The sequence below is a fragment of the Salvelinus namaycush genome, chromosome 18 (genome assembly GCF_016432855.1).
Source record: "Salvelinus namaycush isolate Seneca chromosome 18, SaNama_1.0, whole genome shotgun sequence".
NCBI lineage: Eukaryota > Metazoa > Chordata > Actinopteri > Salmoniformes > Salmonidae > Salvelinus > Salvelinus namaycush.
This window is the reverse complement of record NC_052324.1, coordinates 13,205,324-13,226,815: the sequence shown is the minus strand read 5'-3', so window position 1 is coordinate 13,226,815 and position 21,492 is coordinate 13,205,324. Positions and strand designations below refer to the sequence as shown.

Genomic DNA, 21,492 nt, shown 5'->3' with positions numbered 1-21,492 from the left:
AAGCGCAAACCAGAAGGGATGGCGTATCGCTGCAGAATGCTGTGGCAGCCATGCTGAAGTGTGCCTTGAATTCTAAATAAATCAGCGATAATGTCACCAGCAAAGCACCATCACACCTCCTCCTCCATGCTTCACGTTGGGAACCACACATACGGAGATCATCCGTTCACCTACTCTGCATCTCACAAAGACACGGCGGTTGGAACCAAAAATCTCAAATTTGAACTCATCAGACCAAAGGACAGATTTCCACCGTATAATGTCCATTGTTCGTGTTTCTTGGCCCAAGCCTTGTTCTTATTTGTGTCGTTTAGTGGTGGTTTCTTTGCAGAAATTCGACCATGAAGGCCTGATTCACGCAGTCTCCTCTGAACAGTTGACGTTGAGATGTGTCTGTTACTTGAACCCTGTGAAGCATTTATTTGGGCTGCAATTTCTGAGGCTGGTAACTCTAATGAACTTATCCTCTGCGGCAGAGGTAACTCTGGTTCTTCCTTTCCTGTGGCGGTCCTCATGAGAGCCAGTTTCATCATAGCGCTTGATGGTTTTTGCAACTGCACTTGAAGAACTGTTCAAAGTTCTTGAAATCTTCCAGATATAAAAAATGTATATATTTTACTTTTATTTAACAACGCAAGTCAGTTAAGAACAAATTTTTTATTTCCAATGATGGCCTAGGAACAGTGGGTTAACTGCCTTGTTGGGGGGCAGAATGACAGATTTTTACCTTGTCAGCTCGGGATTTGATCTTGCGCTCTAACCAGTAGCCTACTTGCTGCCCCAAAGATTGACCGACCTTCATATCTTAAAGTAATGGACTGTTGTTTCTCTTTGCTTATTTGAGCTGTTCTTGCCATAATGTGGACTTCGGCTTTTACCAAATAGGGCTATCATCTGTATACCACCTCTACCCTGTCACAACATAACTGATTGGCTCAAGTGCAATAAGAAGGAAAGAAAGTTAAAATTCCACAAATAAACTTTTAACAAGGCACACCTGCTAATTGAAATGCATTCCAGGTGACTACCTCATGAAGCTGTTCAAGAGAATGCCAGGAGTGTGCAAAGCTGTCATCAGGGAAAAGGGTGGCTACTTTGAAGAATCTGAAATATAAAATATATTTTGATTTGTTTAACACTTTTGGTTACTACATGATTCCATACTTCATAGTTTTTATGTCTTCACTATTATTCTACAATGTAGAAAATAGTAAAAATAAAGAAAAACCCTGGAATGAGCAGGTGTGGAATTGTATTTTTAATTTGCGACAGCGTGTTTTCATGTTTCAGACAACATGTCATGTGGTTTGTAATTTTACGGTCAAGGAAAGTTTCTGATTTTTGCAATGTTACGTAAGATGGAAAAAAGCTGTCCTTGAAACAATCTTGATATGTTCGTCAAAAGTGTAACGTCCTGACCAGAGTTCTTATGTGTTTTGCTTGTTTAGTGTTGGTCAGGACGTGAGCTGGGTGGGAATTCTATGTTGTGTGTCTAGTTCGTCTGTTTCTGTGTTCAGCCTAATATGGTTCTCAATCAGAGACAGCTGTCAATCGTTGTCCCTGATTGAGAATCATATATAGGTGGCTTGTTTTGTGTTGGGGATTGTGGGTGGTTGTTTCCTGTCTCTGTGTTTGTGTTCTGCACCAGATAGGACTGTCTCGGCTTTCACGTTTTGTTATTTTGTTATTTGTTAATGTTCATCGTTTATTGTTTTATTAAACATGTTGAACACTAACTGCGCTGCATTTTGGTCCTCTCCTTCATCCCAGGAAGAAAGCCGTTACAAAAAGAGAGATCAGGGTCCAGAGTAAATCCGAGGTTCTTCAGAGTTTTATTTGAGACGACTGTACAACCATCAAGATTAATTGTCAGATTCAACAGAAGATCTCTTTGTTTCTTGGGACCTAGAACAAGCATCTCTGTTTTGTCCGAGTTTAAAAGTAGAACATTTGCAGCCAACCACTTCCTTATGTCTGAAACACAGGCTTTCATCGAAATGTACAGCTGTGTGTCATCCGCATAGCAGTGAAAGTTAACATTATGTTTCTGACATCACCAAGAGGTAAAATATATAGTGAAAACAATAGTGGTCCTAAAACGGAACCTTGAGGAGCACCAAAATTTACAGTTGATTTGTCAGAGGACAAACCATCCACAGAGACAAACTGATATCTTTCCGACAGATAAGATCTAAACCAGGCCAGAACTTGTCCGTGTAGACCAATTTGGGTTTCCAATCACTCCAGAAGAATGTGGTGATCGATGGTATCAAAAGCAGCACTAAGGTCTAGGAGCACGATGACAGATGCAGAGCCTTGGTCAGACGCCATTAAAAGGTCATTTACCACCTTCACAAGTGCAGTCTGAGTGCTATGATGGGGTCTAAAACCAGACTGAAGCGTTTAGTTTCCATTGTCTGTCTTCAGGAAGGCAGTGAGTTGCTGCGCAACAGCCTTTTCTAAAATCTTTGAAAGGAATGGGAGATTCGATATAGGCCGTTCGTTTTTCATATTTTCTGGGTCAAGGTTTGGCTTTTTCAAGAGAGGCTTTATTACTGCCACTTTTAGTGAGTTTGGTACACATCCGGTGGATAGAGAGCCGTTTATTATGTTCAACATAGGAGGGCCAAGCACAGGAAGCAGCTCTTTCAGTAGTTTAGTTGGAATAGGGTCCAGTATGCAGCTTGAAGGTTTAGAGGCACATGAGTGTCTCCCTTGATCCTAGGTCCTGGCAGAGTTGTGCAGACTCAGGACAACTGAGCTTTGGAGGAATACGCAGATTTAAAGAGGAGTCCGTAATTTGCTTTCTAATGATCATCTTTTCCTGGAAGAAGTTCATGAATTTATCACTGCTGAAGTGAAAGCCATCTTACCGCTTGCCGTGCAGTATCAGGGAGAACAGTCTATGAGTAGGTTGGCTGGAGTCTTTAACAATTTTTAGGGCCTTCCTCGGACACCGCCTGGTATAGAGGTCCTGGATGGCAGGAAGCTTGGCCCCGGTGATGTACTAGGCCGTACGCACTACCCTCGGTAGTGCCTTGCGGTCGGAGGCCGAGCAGTTGCCATACCAGGCAGTGATGCAACCAGTCAGGATGCTCTCGATGGTGCAGCTGTAAAACCTTTTGAGGATATGAGGACCCATGCCAAATCTTTTCAGTCTCCTGAGGGGGAATAGGTTTGTCGTGCCCTCTTTACGACTGTCTTGGTGCTTGGACCATGTTAGTTTGTTGGTGATGTGGACACTAAGGAACTTGAAGCTCTCAACCTGCTCCACTACAGCCCCATCGATGAGAATGGGAGCGTGCTCGGTCCTCCTTTTCCTGTAGTCCACAATCATCTCCTTTGTCTTGATCACGTTGAGGGAGAGGTTGTTGTCCTAGCACCACACGTTCAGGTCTCTGACCTCCTCCCTACAGGCCGTCTCATCGTTGTCGGTGATCAGGCCTACCACTGTTGTGTCATCAGCAAACTTAATGATGGTGTTTGAGTCGTGCCTGGCCATGCAGTCATGAGTGAACAGGGAGTACAGGAGGGGACTGAGCACGCACCCCTGAAGGGCCCCCGTGTTGAGGAACAGCGTGGCAGATGTGTTGTTACCTACCCTTACCACCTGGGGGCGGCCCGTCAGGAAGTCCAGGATCCAGTTGCAGAGGGGGGTGTTTAATCCCAGGGTCCTTAGCTTAGTGATGAGCTATGAGGGCACTATGGTGTTGAACGCTGAGCTGTAGTCAATGAATAGCATTCTCACATAGGTGTTCCTTTTGTCCAGGTGGGAAAGGGCAGTGTGGAGTGCAATAGAGATTGCATCATCTGTGGATCTTACACTGAGGGATGACTGCTCTGAGAGATAATGTTGCAGCTGAACCCCTCTCGGCCACTTTCCTCGAAGTTTGGCATATTCTCTTTGTTTTCATATATCTGCAGTCCCAGGTAGCCTACATTCAAAACAACACAATGTCACAAGGGAGTCTAACTTTGAATTATCAATGACTGTGAATGTGGTCCATTCAGTGAATGTTGTCCGTTCAGAGAACCCGCAGTCAGCATCTATATAAGACTGGGCTACTACTGTGATTTTAGGAACAACTGGGTGATAATATGTGGTGACTACTGCAGAGAATTGTGCTCCATTGACTAAGCATTGTTTCTCTTTGATGTTAAAGGGATAGTTCACCCAAATTTCAAATTACTTATTGTTTTCCGTACCCTGTAAGCAGTCTATGGAAAAGGATGACAGCATCCATGCTTTGGTTTTGTTTCCCTGGCACTGTTTCCAAATGCTAACGTTTTAGCATTTGTGGCACAAATAAATTGCAAGTCATTGTACCTATATTAGCATTTTTTGACATCATGACCAAATCATCTATACGTGACTTAGTTGAGCTACACATTCAATTTCAGATACGGATGATTTGAGCTTGATGTGTGAAAAATGTTAATATAGGTACCATGACTTGCTTCGGATTTGTGCCACAAAAGTTAAAACATTAAAAGGTTAGCATTTAAAAACATTGCCAGGAAAACAAAACCAATGCGTTGATTGCTTTCATACCTTTTCCATAGACTGCTTACAGAGTAAGGAAACCAATATGTAATTTGGGTGAACTATCACTTTAACAACAAAGTTACAAGTTAGTTATAACATTATTACCTGTGTTCCTGGAAAACACGATACATCGTTTTCATAACACATTGAAAAATAACCTGCAACGGAGACACCATAGTTATGTATTCATTTCTTTATTTAATCATGCATGCCAGACATGATCCTATTCATATTGAAGAATACAGATTTGCATTTGCATCCAAATACTCACTACCGTGAGGTCATTTAAAATCTCTCTCTCTCTCATATCAATTTCACAATGTACTTCTGTACATAATCAGTGGAAGAACTGCATGCATTAAAGGACACTAAATAAAGTGAGACTGCCGGAAGATAAGTCCCCTCAAGTAAAACTACAATATCAGTATTATTGCAGAAATGTGCTTGGACGCCTCTTTAGCATACGAGTAGCCTACTCTCCAACAGACTGAGGGAAAACGAAAACCTCTTTGAATTATAACCATAATCTATAATTCACAAAACTGTATGATACAGTATAGGAAAATATTGAGAAAATACTGTACATTAGGTTTTGTTGGATCGCATTGGCAAAATTCTCGGTATTAGGCTACTGTCATATCTGTGTCCTCAGACATACAGTGCCAGTCAAACGTTTGGACATACCTACTCATTCCAGGTCACATATGGAATCATGTACAGTAGTAACCAAAAAAGTGTTAAACAAATCAAAATATATTTTATACTTTGGATTCTTCAAAGTAGCCACTCTTTCACTTGATGAAAGCTACGCACACTATTGGCATTCTCTCAACTAGCTTCATGAGGTAATCACCCTTAATGCATTTCAATTAACAGGTGTGCCGTGTTAAAAGTTAATTTGTGGAATTTCTTTCCTTAATGCGTTTGTGCCAATCAGTTGTGTTGTGGCAAGGTAGGGTTGGTATACAGAAGATAACCGTATTTGGGAAAGGACCAAGTCCATGTTTTGGCAACAACAGCTCAATCACCCGACCTCAAACCAATTGAGATGGTTTGAGATGAGTTGGACTGCAGAGTGAAGGAAAGGCAGCCAACAAATGCTCAGCATATGTTGGAACTCCTTCAAGACTGTTGGAATGGCATTCCAGGTGAAGCTGGTTGAGAGAATGCCAAGAGTGTGCAAAGCTGTCATCAAGGCAAAGGTTGGCTACTTGAAGAATCTATAATCTAAAATATATTTTGATTTGTTTAACACTTTTTTATTTCCATATGTGTTATTTCATAGTTTTGATGTCTTCACTATTATTCTACAATGTAGAAAATAGTAAAAATGTACAAAAAAACCTTGGATGAGTAGGTGTGTCCAAACGTTTGACTGGTACAGTACATAGATCTCCCTTTTATTTTATATATTAGTGTATTGTACAACAGAGCAAACATTTACAGAGCATTTACACATTATTTAGAAGTGCTATGGACATGTTTGTCCTTGCATGCTCCTTTCCATAAGGAAAACAAAAATACTTATTTTGTCCCGTTGAGTGCTAAGAGCCCATTCACTTAGGTTAATTAAAGGACCCAGGATCCAAACCAGTGCCTGGACAAAAAGCCAAAGGGGACGCAAACCTTCACCTTATCACTCTTCTTTTGCAATGCAATCTTCCTTCAACAAGTGTGTTCAATGGTGTTCAGACATCTTTTAAACAGTTTGTTCACTTTTTTAAACTTTAGCTTATTTATTTACAAAACATTTTGTAAAAGTGAACTATCCCGTGTATTGTGAGATAAAACCGCACCAACAACTAACAACATGAGAATCCAACATTGTGCAGGTTTTTTTTCATGTCTATATGCACCCTGCACCTGAAAGTTGTTGGATATTCTTACACTAGTTTTGAACAAAAGCCCAAGCTCAACGGCCTATTCTTCACACTTTGTGATTGTATTAAAGCTCATTGTTGGTTTTAGTTGGTTTTAACTTTGACTCCTGTGTCCACAAAAGGGGCGGGAGGGTTGGGTTTCATGGAACACAACTGAAGAGAGAGGTCATTTTACATTTCCTTACACAAAAAAAATAGAGATCTAAGGTCCCATGAGAATTTGGGTTGAATGCATACGCACAGTGATTAGCGGAGGCCTGTCTGCTCAAGAGAGATTGGAATATTCCTTATTTTACAACACATTTCCTCCATCTGCTGAGTGTCACTTGCGCATCTACATCCTTACAAAACAAAGAAGCAGTTTAGGAAACGTGTGAAAATACCCATTCAATAGTATTGGACATTGATAAGGCAAATTAAATATTCAGACCAAGAGTGAAGATACACAGAGAGCAGCCAGTCCCCACACCCTCTCAAAAAAAAAACTATCAAAAGGCATAGAGTGCCAGTGCCACCTCCTAGGTCTATCTCCTAGGTCTATCTACTAGGTCTATCTCCTAGGTCTATCTCCTAAGTCTATCTCCTAGGTCTTGCACATGTTCTTAGCCATGAAATCAATGTTTTTCTCCAGTGTACGACAAAACGCTGTAACCACTTGAACTGCATTATCCCCACAGTTAAGAAATTCAGGAAAATAATACCATGGGTCCTTAATAGTGTAACTAGATTCGTGAGAAAAGTTACAAACAAAATGAATGTGCAGATTTCATGTAGATGTTTTAATTACTGTGAATTTCAAATAGCCACTCCATGCTTGAAAGGCACCCTCAGTTTGGTAATGCTTGTAGCGGAGTATTGCTTTGAAATATCCAACTTACATTCAAAAATATATTTTTCTTTCTCTTTGACAGCTGCTCAAGAACATACAATATAAACAAATGATTCAACACTTGAATTGTGATTGCGATGTACAATATAGTAATTAATCACATGATATATTAAGTAAACCGTATAATACATCAGTGCTTATAGGTGACACCTTTTATACATGTTAAAAGCTTGTAATAATTCAATACTTTAAATTTGACAAAATAGCACTGAGAAGGTATAAATAGTCAGTTCGTATTTCAAACAGCCATTCAATTATTCATTGTAAGCAAAGAAAATAGGTCAATATAAGCAATCAAAACAATTGCAAAATGTAATTCAATTAAAGTGATGTAATATTGATCAAATATAAAACACAAACATATCTTATTTTTTGAGAACCTGTGATGTAAATGTTACTCATCTAGTTCCATCATTACAAACATGTTGTAACAGGTATTCCACACCAGTCAGATATTATGCGTTGTAATAAATTAAGGGATTTAAAAAACACTGGTTCTCTGCCATTGCTTTTTTATATTAACTTGAAAGGTGTCTCTACCTCTCATAAAATGCATACGATTCATAGAGCTGACTCTTTTGCAAATGTTTCAAATAACTCCATCTTGTGGAATTCAGTTATCTAACCTTTCTCTTCTAGCCTACTCATACATACAGTATTCTGTAGTCCTACAAATTTTGCAGACAATTTTCTGCCGGTTTAAGTTTACCCTTCTAGGTGATTACATTGGTCAGTCTGGTGCTTCAATTTGAATAGAAGAAATCATGAATGACTGCAAAAAAAGTAAGAAGGACGGATCCAATGATAGTTCATAGGCCAGTGTCCGTCTAGCTTTCCAGCCTTCTCATCTTGAAGCTCACTATTCATACCGAACAGGAGATTAAAATGTCTGGCTACTTGAGACTGGTGTCAGACCCAAGCAACAGAATGCTGCTGCCACAGAAATGAAAGGAATGGGTACTATTACCAGTCATGTTTGATGTTTGGTTGCTAAAAAGGCTACTTTAATCGTTTTGATTTTGAAGTGTTGCAATTTCATAGTGGGCATACTGCTTAGGATGAAGGACTCTCCAAATAGGGTCACAGCTCTCTCTTGTGTCCAGTTCTGAGTTTTTACTGAGAAAAGGCGATCTAAGGGAAATACTTATAACATTGGGATGATGCTGGTGCTATCAAACTATCTGTTACATTAGAGGAATTGATTTGGCTTTCCTTCACCCATTCCATACACCTTGAGTGCATGTATGATTATGTGTGTGCGTGTTTACTCCTCTACACTGTAGGCCACAGTGACAATAAGCCCACATGACTGGGGATTGGACAACGCAAGTAAATAGATAGACACTTACGATGAGTCTATATTTAACTAAATATTCCATCTTCCTTCTTACTGAGGTCATGTAGGTAATATATTTTAGTGCCCTGGAACTCTGTTGGGTCAATGCTACCTGACTGTCAGTGTGCATGGATTTTAAATCAGGGACATGCCTTATACATAATAGAGCCCTATTATATCCAGAAATTCAACCTGCATCACCAGTTTGGGGCGGCAGGTAGCCTAGTGGTTAGAGGCAGGTAGCCTAGTGGTTAGAGGCAGGTAGCCTAGTGGTTAGAGGCAGGTAGACTAGTGGTTAGAGGCAGGTAGCCTAGTGGTTAGAGCGTTGGGCCAGTAACCGAAAGTTTGCTGGATTGAATCCCTGAGCTGACAAGGTAAAAAGCTGTCGTTCTGCCCCTGAACAGGGCAGTTAACCCACTGTTGCCCGGTAGGCTGTCATTGTAATTACGAATTTATTCTTAACTGACTTGCCTAGTTAAATAAAGGTTCAATTTAAAAATAAAAAAAAACGTTTGACTGGTCTCTATGTGTGTTCTACTACAGTCACTACTGCTGTAATCTAGTTCACCTGACCCTTCCCCCTAATGTTCAGATGGTCTGGTGGACCAAAGCTTCAAACATGGCCTTCATTAACCCAATAGAAAGATCAGGAAAAAGTCCTGACCCATAGCCATTGGCTTTATTTCTAATCAATCACCTCCCTCCGAACACCTCAGCTCTCCACAAGTTTATTTTATTCGGAGCCACGACTATTTTTCAATACCACATAGGCCAGATTTGAGTTGTTGGCGTTTCAGGCTTACATGCGATACGTACAATTACCCTGGGGACTAGGTTACTACTGCTGCTACTGTTGTAGCATGCAGTTACAGTAGCATGCAGTGCTATGTCAGTGGTGGAAGCACAAAAGCGAAGAGTCATATCCATGGGTATGGGCAGTTTAAGGGCAAAGAGAAAATAAGGAGAACCTGAGGAAATTTGGCAATACTGACCTACAGTCATATATTGTCGGGTGGCCAAGTTGATCATTTTCTAAAGACTCTGACTAACCTGTTATTAGTAGACATTTGTTTTCTATACTTTCTATGTGGACTAGACTAGTGTTCTGTGACATGTGATGCATTAGTGTGTTGACTTGACAAAAAAAATGGTAGACAGACACGGTACATAGCCTCCATGACCAAACACGCAATGAGAGTCAGCTTGAGGAGGAGGTAAGAACTACCCTTCATAGCACTTTGTTTAAGACTGGTAGGTTCCCTCCCCATGGACCTTGCTCTCCCCCCAGCCCGCCCTATGGTCCGGTATAACAGAATGTGCCCTGTCCCATTCTTGTTCCCTTCATAATTGTCACGTGTAGTTGTGTCTGCTGTTGAAGCTGCGGAACGCAGAGGGGGTGGTCAGCTTCCTCATGGAGAGGCTGTCTGTCTTGGCGTCAGGCCGCGCCCCAGACTTGCTCCTCAGGAAGGGGTTTCTGGGTTCCCCCAGAACCCCACGGTCTGCACCCCTCTCCATCCTCTCACTGACCGACAGGCTTTTTCTGTGGGGAGGAGGGGCCAAGGATGGGTGGGAGGAGTCGTCTGAGGAGCAGCTGTTGGCTCGTTCCAGCCTGGAGAAGGGCGAGCAGAAGGGGGTCCCACTCGCCCCTCCTAAGCCACCCCCCGTGCGACGGGGCTCGGGGGCAGGGGCCATTTCCTCTAGGTCTTCAGGTTCTGACTCTGTGTGGCTGAGCTCGGCCTCACGCTCTGGGTGGGAGGAGCTCATGTCAGGGGGCTTGTCAAAGGGGAATGAGGTGGAGCCTCCGGGGGAGTGGCAACAGTCGTCGGTGGAGTAAGGGGCAGAGACACACCTGGTGTCTATGCAGTCGGTGATGCTGGTGTACTCAGCCGCTTTGACCTGAACTCCTGCCCCTAGGCCTCCATAGCAGCCTCGCGGTGTGAACATGAGGCTGTGAGACTTGACCAGCTGAGGCTCTTCCAGGTAGCCCCCACCGCCAGTGGACAGGTAGCGGCTGCTTTTGGAGCGCTCCAGCAGGCCCGCTGATGGTGGAGGAGAGGGGTCCAGTTCCCAGAGTGGCACAGTGTTATCTGGGAGCAGGTTGGCGGAGCATAGTGACAGGTCTGCAGCCACGCTGTCCTCGAACACGGCCCCACCCTCAGAGTGTCTGTCGCCCAACCCGCTGCCTCCACCATAGTCCCTCCCTCTCGACAGCACCGCCTCCATAATCTCAGAGTGGAGCGAGGAGTCAGGCCGGAGGAGAGGGGCCATCCTCAGTGGGTCGAAGAAGACCTTGGCTGGCCCCTCCTCCTCGGATGCCGACACAAAGATGTCGACGCAGGAAGAGGGGCGGTGCTGCTGGGAGACGGACAGCGTGGCCAGTGGGAGGGGCTTAGACTCCTTGGGGGCAGTGCACAAGGCCACCGACTGTGAACTATTGGCTCGTTGCAGGCTGAAGGAGCGCTCCTTGAGGAGACGGTGAGTCCGGTCGGCCCCGGCTCGCTCGCGACCTCCGCCCACGTAGAAAGAGTGGCTGCGTGTGCGCATGGCCAGACTGGTGGGGGAGGGCGGCGACATGGAGCCCTCTGCACCCTCATTGAGCCGGTAGGAGTTCCCCTCTTGGCTGTTGAAGCTGCTCTGGCGCAAAAAGTATGCTGCATCTGGGCACTCACCCTGACGCAGCACGTAGGCCGAGTCTGTGCAGTCGGAGGAGGTGCGAGAGCGGGCCTTGTTGACCTCGCCCCGCTCCACTCCCGTGACTCGCTCCAGAGCCACAGCAATCCGACCAATCAGCTCCTCCATCTGGGCCAGACGGATGTCCACGGTCTGTAGAGATGCCTTCATGAAATGTTCTCTCTCATTCACCTCCTCCAGACGCATAGCCATGTTCTCCACCCTGCAACAGACAGAGAAGAGAGAGAGAGAAAGAGAGAAGAGAGAAAGGGGAGAGAGAAGGGAGGGGGAGGAAGAGACATGGGAGGTGGAGAGAGAGGAGGGGGAGAGAAAGAGAGGAGGGGGAGAGAGAGAGAGAGGAGTGGGTGGGTGGGTGGGTGGGTGGGTGGGTGGGTGGGTGGGTGGGTGGGTGGGAGAGAGAGAGAGGAGGGGGAAGGGGGAGAAAAAGAAGGGGGGGTGAGAGAGGAGGGAGTGAGAGAAGAGAGAGAGGGAGAGAGAGGAGGGGGTGAAAGTGATTATATTGTCCATGACTGGAAATAATGGCAGCAAAGTAAGAACCTATCATGTGATGTACTTAAAGAATAAGTAATTTTTTTTTAGAACCAAATAAAATGTTTGATCCAAACAATGGCATGTTATAGAAGGGTCCAAGACACCGTTTTTTTTTGTAAATTCACAGGTTTTTGAGAAACTTACCCCAACCAGCAAATCACTTCCTCATCCTCATTGTGCAGAAAAAAACATGAACAAAGGCTCCAAATACACCCAAATACGTCATTTTAGAAACGGCAAAGCTCTCAGTACACTGATGCAAGTCTTTAGATTGTGTACTCATGAAATTGTGTCGTTCCGAACTTTATCCGCAACATTATATTACATTTTTTTGCGACTCGAACAATACCTCGTCGTCCATTCTACAGGTAACTGCAGAAATAAAGGAAACACTTGAATAAATTAGGGACACAAAGTATATTGAAAGCATGCAGAGCTTCCACACAGAAAGTTCCAGACACTTGTAGAATCTGTGCCAAGGTGCATTGAAGCTTTTCTGGTGGCTCGTGGTGGCCCAACACCCTATTAAGACACTTTATGTTGGTGTTTCCTTAATTTTGGCAGTTACCTGTAGCAGCAGGCTACACGGAGAGTGGAACAGATGGATAGCGGAAATGACTCAAGTTGCACAAAACTGCATTTTAAATTGTGGATAAAGTTCGTAATGACACAATTTCATGTATACAACATCTAAAGACCTGCATCACTATACTGAGAGTTTCTAAAAGGACGTATTTGGTTGTATCTGGAGCATGTTCATGTTTTTTTCCATACTACACTATGAGGATGAGGAAGGGATTTGCTGACAAAAAGGAAGAGCCTACATCATGTGTTGTACTCAAGCATGACAGGATTGTGTTTGCTCATGTCCAACCTCTCTGACGTCACTCGGATCCTCTCGTCATTCGAGGAGTTGAAGCGGTCATCTTTCTCACGGAAGTACTCCTCAATGCACTGCTCCTCAAAGTCATGAACTTTCTTCAGCTCGTCTTCAGTGATGAAGAGCTCTGTGATGCAAGGATGATGAAAAGCAACATGGAAGGATAAGCGGAAACAAGGAAGGATGGATCAATCTATAGCTAGAGGACTCCTGATATCTCAAGGAGCGATAAGTATAATTTTTGTCTTAATCTGTTGTTGTCTAGTACTGTCTTTTTGCTAGCTGACCAACTAACAATTCTAGGGAGAGATAACGTTTTAATAATGTTGCTCGTAATATTCCCCTGAAGTCTGAGTGTCCAGTTTTCCATTAGTTAGGGGAACATTCTATCTATGTTAGCAAAAACCTTTTTTTAGCATGTTTTGGCATTAGAATTAGGAGAATTTTCCATCAACGTACCACCAAACATATACAGAACATGGTTGTCATGTTTTCAGAATGTAAGATATTAATGTCCTAGACACGTTTCATGGTAACGTTGCAAGAACGTTCATGTGTCCAGTTTTCTGAGGGTTAGGAGACTATTCCATTAACGTCCCACCAAAACATACACAGATCATGGTTTCCATGTTCTCTGAACATAAGATATTAATGTTCCAGACACGTCTCATGGGAATGTTGCAGGAACATTTCTGTGTATCAGCTGTCAGGATGTCGCCTGATGTTTCTGCTGAGCTGTTCTGCAGAGTTATTCGAGGAAGACTCCACTTCACTCTCTCACCTGAGTATCTTACCTAGTTCTTTTCAGAAGATCTCATTTAGCTCTTTTGTAAATTTCTCAACTTGGTGTGTGTTTTCTATGCCTGTTCGCTCTTCTCTCTTTAGGCTTTACAGACGCGCCCCACTCCTTGGCTGCAACTATTCTAATTTAGTGTACCCTGCGCACAACCCATGTGGAATACCTGTTTTCTGGCAGCATTTGGAACTGCCCATCTGTGGACAAGAACGCCCTTCAGTCCCTGAATCTCAGACTATTTTTGTAAATATCTTCTTGAAGCTGCTGTGAAGTGGAAGATTATTTTCAGCAGCTGCTGGGTAGGTACCTTGACTTGTTTACAAGTAACTTTACTGCTAGCCAATGTTGAATTATTGCATCTTTTCTTAGCTAACTTAGCTAGCTAGCTGGCTAACGTTTGCTAGCTAAAGCCATTTCGGTCTGCTCTAAATTCCTTGTAAATATCTTGCTGTGCGACCTAAAAAAAAATCACCCAGATAATAATTGTGATGATGCCATAGAAAATAAACTGAGCTCAGATTTGTGACCGTTAGGTATTCACCTTTACTACAGAGAAAATGGCTTGTGTCTAGCAGTTGAAAAGATATGACCCATATTACCGGCGCACCGATTTTTATTTTGGATTGACGGGCCACATTTTACACAAAAAACACGTTGTGGTCCGTTAAACTACTCGCCAGCCTCAGCCACTAAAGCCGATGCGAATCACCAGTGCACAGGTGTTGTATTGAGGTTGACGACTGGGTGGCCAAGCACAACTTCAACACCATCATTAAGTTTGCTGATGACACAACCATGGTAGGCCTGATCACCGACAACGATGACACAGCCTATAGGGAGGAGGTCAGAGACCTGGCAGTGTGGTGCTAGGACAACAACCTCTCTTTCAATGTGAGCAAAGAGCTGATCATGGACTATAGGAAAAGGAGGGCCAAACAGGACCCTATTAACATCGACGGGACTGAAGTGGCGGGTCGAGAGTTTCAAGTTCCTTGGTGTCCACATCACCAACAAACTATCATGGTCCAAACACACCAAGACAGTTGTGAAGAGGGCACAACAACACCTTTTCCTCCTCAGGGGAGAGCATCCTGACCGGTTGCATCACCGCCTGGTATGGCAACTGCTCGGCATCTGACCTTAAGGTGCTACAGAGGGTAGTGCATACGGTCCAGTACATCACTGGGGCTAAGCTTCCTGACATCCAAGACCTATATACAAGGCGGCATCAGAGGAAGGCCCAAAAACTGTCAAAGACTTCAGTCACCCAAGACTGTTCTCTCTGCTACTGCACGGCAAGCAGAACCGGAGCGCCAAAGTCTAGGACCAAAAGGCTCCTTAACAGCTTTTACCCCCAAGCCATAAGACTGCTGAACAACTAATAAAATGGCCACCCAGACTATTTACATTGACCCCTCCCCCCTTGTTTTTACACTGCTCCTGCTTGCTGTTTATCATCTATGCATAGTCACTTTACAAATTAGCTAGACTAACCTGTACCCTTGCACATTGACTTGTACCCCCCGTATATAGCAACTTTTTGATTGATTCGATTTTTTTTACTTTAGTTTATTTGGTAAATGTTTAGGGATTGTAAGCATTTCACTGTAAGGTCTACACCTGTTGTATTCGGCGCATGTGACAAATACAATTTGATTTGATTTTAGATAATTGTAGATGTGGGATACAGAAATGAGGTGGTCATTCATATTAAACACTATTATTGCACAGAGAGAGTCTATGCAACTTGTCAGCAACAGGTGTGGCTGAAATATCCAAATCCACTAATCTGAAGGGGTGTCCACATACTTTTGTATATGTAGTGTATCTCTGAAACTTAGATAATACCTTTGATGATGCAGTGGTAGCAAAACATGGTTATAACATCTACAGAAAATACAGAAATGCCAATGGGGGCGGTGTTGGGGTCTATATTCAGAGCCACATTCCTGTTAACCCTTTGACGCATCATTCTACAGTGGTCCCTGCAGCGAACACTCAAACCGGTGTAATTAGAACGTCCAGTTTCAATTGACGTGTTTTGTCACAGAAACATTTTGCACAAACACAGTCCTAACAACGTTATGTCCTGAATGTGACCAGTTTATTTTTGGATGCAATTTTCAGACATTCACAGAAGTGGCGACAGCATAACACAATCATCCAACCCAGAAAATGTAGGCTACAACAGTCCTAGTGCTAACTGAGGAAAGATTGAGGTAACAGAAGCAGTCATATTTAGCTAACTCTCAGCTGACACAAACCATAATATGAATTAGCAATTAGAAAGGACTATTTACAATTTATCACATCACATCATCGGTGTGCTCACCATTGATCCAAATAATTGAGTAAAACACTTTCTAAAAATCGAAAGAAATCCGACGACGGGTAGTTTGTGCGCGCCGCCAAGTATAGTTTTTTTTCGGGTCAACCAAAGATAAGAAGAGGAGATGAGTTTGGTTTGTTTGCAGCATGTTGAAGGGGGTGTGTCATCTACGATCATTCACTTTCCTTCATTCACTTCCGGATGTTTACTCAAAAGATGAGTGAACCATCCCTCACCTCATTTTGTTACTACATCTTAATTAAATTCTGACAGACTTTTACGTGACACCCAGAATGCATTGTATAACGCCAACAAACATGGCGCCACACATAAATATTTTAACATTAGCTCATCATAATCAGTACAACTTTCAAAAAAGTATTTTATACACATCATGTGTCCATTACTATCTACGCAAGAATCGGAATGCATGATTTGCACCAGTACTTGAAAGTAGTAAATGCATTATGCTCCATACAGTAGAAATGACAACACGTTATACAGAAAATAAGGCACTTACTTTGATTGGAATTAGCACATGTCCAAAGTTATTATTTGTAAAGAAAACAACAATGAAGGCAATGCAAGAGCCAGACAAAAAATGTGCCAGGGGGAAAAAAGTCCCGGACCAGGTCTCGGCATGTTGCAGAGTGAAGGTGATGGACGGGAAGCGCATGGGTGGCATCAATGAGGTAAATCCCCCTTATTACTGCAAAAAGAAGGGCTTACTGTACTGGGTGGTAAAGATAAGGGGCGAAGTGTTAGAGATTTTAATGGTGTCTAAAGCATATAGGGACACAGTACTGTACCTGGCTCTTTCGCATGTGTTGGGCGGCCACTTGGCAGTAGACAAAACTAAAGAGCGCATCATGAGTAGATTCTACTGGCCCTGCTTTACATGTGACCAGTGCTTAAAGAATGCCCCCAAAGTCCATTACAGAAACCCACTCATCCCCCTCCCCGTCATTGAAATGTCCCTATGAGCGGATAGCCATGGATCTGGTGGGTCCTATTCCCAAATCAGCATGGAGGCACAAATATATACTGGTGGTAATCGATTACGCCACACGCTACCCCGAAGCCATACCCCAGCTTAATATGTCCACTAAAGGGATTGCTAAAGAGTTGTTGCAGATGTTTTCCCGAGTCGGCCTGCCCTCCAGTGCACCCCATTTATGTCCCGCATAATGAAAGACTTGTGCCTTGTTCCAGGTGAAATCATCCTCAGACAGATGGTTTATGTGAATGCTTAAATAAAACAGTAAAGTCGATGCTAGAGAAGGTTGTGGAACAGGACGGGAGGAATGGGGACATGTTATTACCTCACTTGTTGTTTGCTCTTAGTGAGGTGCCCCAGTTGTCAATGGGCTTCTCCTCATCTAACTGTTATATGGGAGGCTGTGCAGAGGGATCCTGGACCTCACCAAGGAGGCGTGGGAAGCCCAGCTCTGTCACTGGACTAAAAGGGTCCATATCAGTGGATATCTTTACATGACATATTTTTGATATTCTAGAGGATACAGAACATTTCCAATGCATATTTTGAGTTTTGTGGATTTTCACCATATCATGTCAAATTCTGAATCCAGATGTGTCTTTTAGACCTTGATGATATTGGGATACTCCGAATATCACACATGGACATTTCCTATGGCTGGATATGGACTGAGATACACTACCTGTAACGATCGTCTACTTCGTCCTCCTCCTCAGACGAGGAGAGGCGAGAAGGATCAGAGGACCAATGCGCAGCGTGATAGTTTGACATACTGATTTATTTAAATGATAGACGAAACACGAAAACACTTTAACAAACTACCAAAACAAATAAACGATGTAGACAGACCTGGACTTGAGAACTTACAATAAACGAAGAACGCACGAACAGGAACAGACTACATGAAACACAAACGAAACAGTCCCGTGTGGTAGACATACAGACACGAGATACAACCACCCACAAAACACACGTGAAACCCCGGCTGCCTTAGTATGATTCTCAATCAGGGACAAACGATCTACAGCTGCCTCTGATTGAGAATCATACCAGGCCGAACACAAAACCCCAACATAGAAAAACACACATAGACAACCCACCCCAACTCACGCCCTGACCAACTAAATAAATAAAAGAAAAAGGAACAATAGGTCAGGAACGTGACATAACCCCCCCCTTAAGGTGCGAACTCCGGGCGCACCAGCATAAAGTCTAGGGGAGGGTCTGGGTGGGCGTCTGTCCACGGTGGCGGCCCTGGCGCTGGTCGTGGTCCCCACCCCACCATAGTCACTACCCGCTTTCGTAGCCTCCTCAAAATGACCACCCTCCAAATTAACCCCACTAGATTAAGGGGCAGCACCGGACTAAGGGGCAGCACCAGAATGAGGGGCAACACCGGAATGAGGGGCAACACCGGAATGAGGGGCAACACCGGAATGAGGGGCATCTCCGGAATGAGGGGCAACACCGGAATGAGGGGCAACACCGGAATGAGGGGCAACACCGGAATGAGGGGCATCTCCGGAATGAGGGGCATCTCCGGAATGAGGGACGGATCCTGGCTGGCTGGCTCTGGCGGATCCTGGCTGGCTGGCTCTGGCGGATCCTGGCTGGCTGGCTCTGGCGGATCCTGGCTGGCTGGCTCTGGCGGATCCTAGCTGGACGGCTCTGGCGGATCCTGGCTGGACGGCTCTGGCGGATCCTGGCTGGACGGCTCTGGCGGATCCTGGCTGGACGGCTCTGGCGGATCCTGGCTGGACGGCTCTGGCGGATCCTGGCTGGACGGCTCTGGCTGCTCATGGCTGGCTGACGGCTCTGGCTGCTCATGGCTGGCTGACGGCTCTGGCTGCTCATGGCTGGCTGACGGCTCTGGCTGCTCATGGCTGGCTGGCGGCTCTGGCTGCTCATGGCTGGCTGGCGGCTCTGGGTGCTCCTGTCTGGCGGAAGGCTCTGGCTGATCCTGTCTGGCGGAAGGCTCTGGCTGATCCTGTCTGGCGGAAGGCTCTGGCTGATCCTGTCTGGCGGAAGGCTCTGGCTGATCCTGTCTGGCGGAAGGCTCTGGCTGATCCTGTCTGGCGGAAGGCTCTAGCGGCTCCTGTCTGGCGGAAGGCTCTAGCGGCTCCTGTCTGGCGGACGGCTCTGAAGGCTCAGTACAGACGGGCGGCTTTGCAGGCTCAGTACAGACGGGCGGCTTTGAAGGCTCGGGACAGACGGGCAGCTCTGACGGCTCGGAACAGACGGGTAGCTCTGACGGTTCGGGACAGACGGGCAGCTCTGACGGCGCTTGGCAGACAGACAGCTCTGGCCGGCTGAGGCGCACTGTATGCCTGGTGCGTGGTGCCGGAACTGGAGGTACCGGGCTAAGGACACGCACCTTCAGGCTAGTGCGGGGAGCAGCAACAGGGCACACTGGACTCTCAATGCGTACTATAGTCCTGGTGCGTGGTACCGGCACTGGTGGTACCGGGCTGAGGGCACGCACATCAGGGCGAGTACGGGGAGAAGGAACAGTGCGTATAGGACTCTGGAGACGCACAGGAGGCTTGGTGCGTGGCGTAGGCACTGGTGGTAATGGGCTGGAGACACGCACCACAGGGCTAGTACGTGGAGGAGGAACAGGGCTCTGGAGACGCACAGGAAACCTGGTGCGTGGTGTAGGCACTGGTGGTACTGGGCTGGAGCGGGGAGGTGGCGCCGGAAATACCGGACCGTGCAGGCGTACTGGCTCCCTTGAGCACTGAGCCTGCCCAACCTTACCTGGTTGTATGCTCCCCGTCGCCCGACCAGTGCGGGGAGGTGGAATAACCCGCACCGGGCTATGTAGGCGAACCGGGGACACCATGCGTAAGGCTGGTGCCATGTAAGCCGGCCCGAGGAGACGCACTGGTGGCCAGATGCGTTGGGCCGGCTTCATGACATCGGCTCAATCCTCAATCTAGCCCGGCCGATACGAGGAGCTGGTATGTACCGCACCGGGCTATGCACACGTACAGGAGACACCATGCGCTCTACTGCGTAACACGGTGTCTGCCCGTACTCTCGCTCTCCACGGTAAGTACAGGGAGTAGGCGCAGGTCTCCTACCTGACTTCGCCACACTCCCTTTTAGCCCCCCCCAAGAAATTTTTGGGGTTTCCTTTCGGGTTTCCAGCCACGTCTCCTTGCTGCCTCCTCATACCACCGCTCCTGGGCTTTAGCTGCCTCCCTCTCTTCAAAAGAGCGGCGATATTCCCCTGTCTGAGCCCAGGGTCCTTTTCCGTCCAATATTTCCTCCCAAGTCCACGAGTCCTGGTTTTTTGGCCGCTGCTGCTGGTTCCTCTCACGCTGCTTGATCCTTGTTTGGTCGGTGGTTCTGTAACGATCGTCTACTTCGTCCTACTCCTCAGACGAGGAGAGGCGAGAAGGATCAGAGGACCAATGCGCAGCGTGATAGTTTGACATACTGATTTATTTAAATGATAGACGAAACACGAAAACACTTTAACAAACTACCAAAACAAATAAACGATGTAGACAGACCTGGACTTGAGAACTTACAATAAACGAAGAACGCACGAACAGGAACAGACTACATGAAACACAAACGAAACAGTCCCGTGTGGTAGACATACAGACACGAGATACAACCACCCACAAAACACACGTGAAACCCCGGCTGCCTTAGTATGATTCTCAATCAGGGACAAACGATCTACAGCTGCCTCTGATTGAGAATCATACCAGGCCGAACACAAAACCCCAACATAGAAAAACACACATAGACAACCCACCCCAACTCACGCCCTGACCAACTAAATAAATAAAAGAAAAAGGAACAATAGGTCAGGAACGTGACACTACCGTTCAAAAGTTTGGGGTCACTTAGAAATGTCTTTGTTTTCCTTGAAAACATACATGAAATGAGTTGCAAAATGAATAGGAAATATAGTCAAGACATTGACAAGGTTATAAATAAGGATTTTTAATTGAAATATATTTGTGTCCTTCAAACTTTGCTTCGTCCACCATTTGCAGCAATTACAGCCTTGTAGACCTTTGGCATTCTAGTTGTCAATTTGTTGAGGTAATCTGAAGAGATTTCACTCCATGCTTCCGAAGCACCTCCCACAATTTGGATTGGCTTGATGGGCACTTCTTACGTACCATACGGTCAAGCTGCTCCCACAACAGCTCAATAGGTTTGAGATCCGGTGACTGTGCTGGCCACTCCATTATAGACAGAATACCAGCTGACTGCTTCATCCCTAAATAGTTCTTCCATAGTTTGGAGCTTGTGGTGGCATATTTCTGCATTACCAAATGAGGAGAGTTACAAACTTCACACACCAGTCAGAGTTATACTTATTAAACTACATATTTAATAATAAGAGCTTTGCAATAGCCTTTTTGACTTTCAATGATGCGTTATCTCTAATGAACCATTGAAAAGTACCAACAGAAAAGTACAAAGATCTTTTATAGCCAAGATACACCCCTCTCAATTTACATGACGAACCACAGATCTTAGGAACAGTTCACAATATATCTGTAATTTGTATGACAGATATCTATAAAACATAGCAGACAGTTACTGCTGTGTCAACAGTTTTCATTGTAAAGACCAGTATCTGGCCCTCCT

General features: G+C 45.0%; 1 protein-coding gene across 1 annotated transcript in view; it reads right to left on the bottom strand.

Moving 5' to 3' along the window:
* Positions 1-10,001: 10,001 nt before the first annotated feature.
* Positions 10,002-21,492, bottom strand: part of trpm3 (transient receptor potential cation channel, subfamily M, member 3) — a 211,401-nt gene continuing 199,910 nt past the window's right edge. The window contains exons 24-25 of the mRNA XM_039012744.1: positions 12,748-12,880; positions 10,002-11,544 (exon numbers count right to left, since the gene is read on the bottom strand). Coding sequence (XP_038868672.1) covers positions 10,002-11,544; positions 12,748-12,880 — 1,676 coding nt within the window. The remainder of the gene's footprint in view (positions 11,545-12,747; positions 12,881-21,492) is intronic.